General features: G+C 65.6%; 1 protein-coding gene across 2 annotated transcripts in view; it reads right to left on the minus strand.

Annotated features, from left to right (window-relative positions):
* Positions 1-5,703, minus strand: part of DNMT1 (DNA methyltransferase 1) — a 34,608-nt gene extending 28,905 nt beyond the window's left edge. For both annotated transcript variants that reach the window (XM_053968268.1, XM_053968267.1), the window contains exons 1-2: positions 5,635-5,703; positions 1,432-1,474 (exon numbers count right to left, since the gene is read on the minus strand). In XM_053968268.1, coding sequence (XP_053824243.1) covers positions 1,432-1,474; positions 5,635-5,693 — 102 coding nt within the window. In that variant the 5' untranslated portion in view covers positions 5,694-5,703. The remainder of the gene's footprint in view (positions 1-1,431; positions 1,475-5,634) is intronic.
* Between the last annotated feature and the right edge of the window lie 485 nt (positions 5,704-6,188).

Genomic DNA, 6,188 nt, shown 5'->3' on the forward strand with positions numbered 1-6,188 from the left:
AGCAGGGACAGGCTGGGGACATTGAGGATGGAGGGGACACAGTGGGGACATTGCAGGCAGGAAGCCGTGGAGGAGGCTCAGCTTGTCCTGGACACTCTCCTGGGGACATTGGGGACATGGCAGAGACATTGGGGACAGCAGGGACAAGCTGGGGACATTGGGGATGGAGAGGACACGATGGGGACACTGGGGACAGGAAGCTGTGGATGAGGCTCAGCTTGTCCTGGACGCTCTCCTGGGGACATTGGGGACACCATGGGGACATTGGGGACACCGTGGGGACAGCAGGGACAGGCTGGGGACGTCGGGGATGGAGGGGACACAATGGGGACAAGGAGGGGACAGGAAGCCGTGGATGAGACTCAGCTTCTCCTGGACACTCTCCTGGGGACATTGGGGACGCCATGGGGACATTGGGGACACCGTGGGGACATTGGGGACACCGTGGGGACAGCAGGGACAGGCTGGGGACATTGAGGATGGAGGGGAAACAGTGGGGACACTGGGGACAGGAAGTCATGGATGAAGCTCAGCTTGTCCTGGACGCTCTCCTGGGGACATTGGGGACATTGGGGACACCATGGGGACATTGGGGACACCGTGGGGACAGCAGGGACAGGCTGGGGACAGCAAGGACATCATGGGGACAGCAGGGATAGGCTAGGGACATTGAGAATGGAGGGGACACAATGGGGACACTGGGGACAGGAAGCCGTGGATGAGGCTCAGCTTCTCCTGGACGCTCTCCTGGGGACACCGGGGACAGTGGGGACATGGCAGAGACATTGGGGACACCGTGGGGACAGCAGGGACAGGCTGGGGACATTGGGGATGGAGAGGACACAATGGGGACACTGGGGACAGGAAGCCATGGATGAGACTCAGCTTGTCCTGGACGCTCTCCTGGGGACATTGGGGACATTGGGGACACCGTAGGGACAGCAGGGACAGGCTGGGGACATTGCGGATGGAGAGGACACGATGGGGACACTGGGAACAGGAAGCTGTGGATGAGGCTCAGCTTGTCCTGGACGCTCTCCTGGGGACATTGGGGACACCATGGGGACATTGGGGACATTGGGGACAGCGTGGGGACAGCAGGGACAGGGTGGGGACGTCGGGGATGGAGGGGACACGATGGGGACAGTGGGGACAGGAAGCCGTGGATGAGGCTCAGCTTGTCCTGGACGCTCTCCTGGGGACATTGGGGACACCATGGGGACATTGGGGACATTGGGGACAGCGTGGGGACAGCAGGGACAGGGTGGGGACACTGGGGACAGAGGATGGAGGGGACAGCGTGGGGACATTGTGGGGCACTCCCATGGGGACAAGGTGGGGACACAGGGGGACACTTCCTGTGGGCACACAGGGGGACACGAGGGGACACAGGGACAGCGCAGGTGACACCGGGGACATTCCGGGACTCACCTTCTCTCCCAGGTTCTCCTCATCCCGCTCCAAGTCCTGCAGCCTGGGGGGGCAGAGCCGGGGTCACCGGCGGGGGGGACACCAAGGGAGGGGACAAAGGGACACACGGGGTGGCTCCAGAGGGGACAGTGGCACGGATGGGCCGGGAATGGGGGAATTCTGGGGGGGGAGGGGACGGGGAGGGGGCACAGGGACACCTCTGGTGCCAGCGGGAACGTCCCCATCCACCAGGATGTGGGGCTGGGACCCTCGGGAATGCCGGGATTGGGGACAGGAGCCTGGGGACAGAAACCCGGGATTGGGGTCAGGAACCCCAGGATTGGGGTCAGGACCATCAGGATTGGGGTCAGGACCTCCAGAATGGGGACAGGAACCCGGGATTGGGGTCAGGACCATCAGGATTGGGGTCAGGACCTCCAGAATGGGGACAGGAACCCGGGATTGGGGTCAGGAACCCCAGGATTGGGGTCAGGACCATCAGGATTGGGGTCAGGACCTCCAGAATGGGGACAGGAACTCAGGATTGGGGTCAGGAACCCTGGAATGGGGACAGGAACTCGGGATTGGGGTCAGGACCATCAGGATTGGGGTCACGACCTCCAGAATGGGGACAGGAACTCGGGATTGGGGTCAGGACCCCAGGATTGGGGTCAGGAACCCCGGATTGGGGTCAGGAACCCCAAGATTTGGGTCAGGACCCCGAAATTGGGGTCAGGACCATCAGGATTGGGATCAGAAGTCCAGGATTGGGGTCTGGACCCCGGGATTGGGATCAGAACCCCGGGATTGGGATCAGGACCATCAGGATTGGGGTCAGAACCCCAGATTGGGGTCAGGAACCCCAGATTGGGGTCAGGACCATCAGGATTGGGGTCAGAACCCGGGACTGGGGTCGGGACAGGGGTCATGACCCAGGTCAGGTGGGATGGGACCCTCCAGGATGGCTCCTGTCCCCTCTGGGATGGCTCCTGTCCCCCAGAATGGCCCCTGTCCCCTCTGGGATGGCTCCTGCCCCTCTGGGATGGCCCCTGTCCCCCAGGATGGCTCCTGTCCCCCCTGGGATGATCCCTGTCCCCCCCCAGGATGGCCCCTGTCCCCTCCAGGATGGCTCCTGTCCCCCCTGGGATGGCTCCTGTCCCCCCTGGGATGGCTCCTGTCCCCTCCAGGATGGCTCCTGTCCCCATGCCACCCCCCTCTCTTGTCCCCCAGGAGTGGCCCCTGTCTCCCCTGGAATGGCTCCTGTCCCCCAGGATGGCTCCTGTCCCCCCCAGGATGGCTCCTGTCCCCCCCAGGATGGCTCCTGTCCCCCAGGAGTGGCTCCTGTCCCCCCCAGGATGGCTCCTGTCCCCCAGGATGGCTCCTGTCCCCATGCCACCCCCCTCTCTTGTCCCCTAGGATGGCTCCTGTCCCCCCCAGGATGGCTCCTGTCCCCCAGGATGGCTCCTGTCCCCCCTGGGATGGCTCCTGTCCCCATGCCACCCCCCTCTCTTGTCCCCCAGGAATGGCTCCTGTCCCCCCTGGGATGGCTCCTGTTCCCCTGGAATGGCTCCTGTCCCCCAGGATGGCTCCTGTCCCCATGCCACCCCCCTCTCTTGTCCCCCCTGGGATGGCTCCTGTCCCCCAGGATGGACTCTGTCCCCCCTGGGATGGCTCCTGTCCCCCAGGATGGCTCCTGTCCCCCCTGGAATGGCTCCTGTCCCCCCTGGGATGGCTCCTGTCCCCCCTGGAATGGCTCCTGTCCCCCCTGGGATGGCTCCTGTCCCCCAGGATGGCTCCTGTACCCCCCAGGATGGCTCCTGTCCCCCTGGGATGGCTCCTGTCCCCCCTGGAATGGCTCCTGTCCCCCCTGGGATGGCTCCTGTCCCCATGCCACCCCCCTCTCTTGTCCCCCAGAATGGCTCCTGTCCCCATGCCACCCCCAGCCCCGCTGTCCCCGTGTCCCATCCCGGCACCGCTCCTGTGCCACCCCCACTTCCCTTTTCCCGCAGGATCTGGGGGGTTTTGGGGGCCTCCGGGGGATTCTGGGGGGTCCCCCGGGTTTGGGGACAGCCACGGGGACCTTGGGGACAGCGCGGGCACCGCGCCGGAAGCGGGGGAGGGGTTTGGGGCCCCCTTTCCTGCCCGGGCTGGGGGGCACAGGAGGGGTTTTGGGGGGGGCACAGTGACAATTCCCACCGGGATCACCCCGAAATGTGCCACCCCTCCCTCCCCAAAAATCCCTGGCGTGGGGACAAAGCTGGGGGGGGGACCCGGCCGGGGCCACGTGGGCACCCCAAAACTGGGGGAGGGGAGGGTTGGGGGTCCAGGCTGGAGGGGGGGGGTCCCCAAAATATGGGAGGGGGTCACTGCAGAGGGGGGGCAGGGCACTTTTGGGGAGATTGGGGCACTTTTTGGGGGGTCAGGTTAATTTTGAGGGGTCCAGGGGCATCAGGGCAGTTCTGGGGGGGGTCAGGTTAATTTTGAGGGGTCCAGGGGCATCAGGGGCAGTTCTGGGGGGGGTCAGGTTAATTTTGAGGGGTCCAGGGGCATCAGGGCAGTTCTGAGGGGGGGGTCAGGTTAATTTTGAGGGGTCCAGGGGCATCAGGGCAGTTCTGAGGGGGGGGGTCAGGTTAATTTTGAGGGGTCCAGGGCATCAGGGCAGTTCTGGGGGGGGTCAGGTTAATTTTGAGGGGTCCAGGGCATCAGGGCAGTTCTGAGGGGGGGGGTCAGGTTAATTTTGAGGGGTCCAGGGCATCAGGGCAGTTCTGGGGGGGGTCAGGTTAATTTTGAAGGGTCCAGGGGCATCAGGGCAGTTCTGGGGAGGGGGTCAGGGTAATTTTGGGGGGGTTCTGGGGGGGGTGTCAGGGCAGTCCTGAGGGAGTTCAGGGTAATTTGGGGGGATCTGTCAGTGCAGGGTGATGCTGGGGTAGGGGTGACAGCCCGGTCTTGGGGGGTCAGTGCTTTTGGGGGGGGGTCAGTGCCATTTGGGGGGGGGTCAGTGACAGGGCTGAGGGGGGGTCAGTGCCATTTGGGGGGGGGTCAGTGCCATTGGAGGGTGGTCACTGCCTTTGGGGGGGGGTCAGTGCCATTTGGGGGTGTCAGTGACATGAGGGGGTGCCAATGCCAGGGCTGGTGGCCCTCAGCCCATCCCGGGGGGTGTCACTCACGGGGCTGAGGGGGGGGTCAGTGCCATTTGGGGGGTGACATTGCCAAGGCTGAGGGGTCTCAGCCCATCCTGGTGGCCCTCAGCCCTCCCTGAGCGGGCTCTGGGACCACCCTGAGGGGCTCTGAGGGGCTGTGAAGGCTGTGAGGGGCTCTAAGGGCTCGGAGGTCTGTGAGGGGCTCTGAGAGCTGTGAGGGGCTCTAAGGGCTCTGAGGAGCTCTGAGCTTTGAAAGCTGTGAAGGCTGTGAGGGGCTTTAAGGGCTGTAAGGGGCCGTGAGAGCTGCGAAGGCTGTGAGAGGCTTTAAGGGCTCTGAGGTCTGTGAGGGGCTCTGAAAGCTGTGAGGGGCTGTGAAGGCTGTGAGGGGCTTTAAGGGCTCTGAGGTCTGTGAGGGGCTCTGAGGGCTCTGAGGTCTGTGAGAAGCTCTGAGCGCTGTGAGGGGCTCTGAAGTCTATGAGGGGCTTTAAGAGCTCTGAGATCTGTGAGGGGCTCTGAAAGCTGTGAGGGGCTCTGAGGTCTGTGAGGGGCTCTGAGCTCTGAGGTCTGTGAGGGGCTCTGAGGTCTGTGAGGGGCTCTGAGGGCTCTGAGGTCTGTGAGGGGCTCTGAGCTCTGAGGTCTGTGAGGGGCTCTGAGGTCTGTGAGGGGCTCTGAGGGCTCTGAGGTCTGTGAGGGGCTCTGAGCTCTGAGGTTTGTGAGGGGCTCTGAGGGCTCTGAGGTCTGTGAGGGGCTCTGAAAGCTGTGAGGGGCTCTGAGGTCTGTGAGGGGCTCTGAGCTCTGTGAGGGGCTCTGAGCTCTGAGGTCTGTGAGGGGCTCTGAGGTCTGTGAGGGGCTCTGAGGTCTGTGAGGGGCTCTGAGGTCTGTGAGGGGCTCTGAGGGCTCTGAGCTCTGTGAGGGGCTCTGAGCTCTGAGGTCTGTGAGGGGCTCTGAGGTCTGTGAGGGGCTCTGAGGTCTGTGAGGGGCTCTGAGGGCTCTGAGGTCTGTGAGGGGCTCTGAGCGCTCTGTGAAGGGCTCTGAGAGGGGGGCCTCACTCCCGTCTCACTCCCGTCTCCCGGCCGGGACTCACCGTCGGCGCAGCTCGGCGGGCAGCGGGGCCGGCGGCAGCGGCGCGGCGCGGGCCGGCATCGGGAGCGGGGCGGGGGCCGGGCGGGGGGCGCGGGGCGGGCTCGGGGCCCGGATCGGGGCCGCGTTCGGGGCCGCGCTCGGGGCCCGGCTCGGCGGGACCGGGAGCGGCTTCGCGCGGAAACGAGCGGCGGGAGCGGGGCGGCGCCGACCACCGCGCGGGGGGAGCCGGCGCGCACCATGCTGCCGCCGCGGGGGGGGACTGAGCGCGGCGCGCCGGGCCCTGCCAAGCCGGGGGAACCGAGAGGGGAACGGGGGGGGAACCGGGGGGAACCGGAGGGGTCGGGGCGGTACCGGGAGCGGCGCGGGGGGGGGGGGGGGGAACGGGGAGGCCTCAAGGGGGGAAACGGAGCGGTGAGGGGGGAGTGGGAGGTACCACTGAGGGAAACGGGGGGGAGGCGGGAGGTACCACTGAGGGGAGTGGGAGGTACCACTGAGGGAAACGGGGGGGAGGCGGGAGGTACCACTGAGGGGAGTGGGAGGTACCACTGAGGGAAA

Source organism: Vidua chalybeata, chromosome 33 (genome assembly GCF_026979565.1).
Source record: "Vidua chalybeata isolate OUT-0048 chromosome 33, bVidCha1 merged haplotype, whole genome shotgun sequence".
Taxonomy (NCBI): Eukaryota; Metazoa; Chordata; class Aves; order Passeriformes; family Viduidae; genus Vidua; species Vidua chalybeata.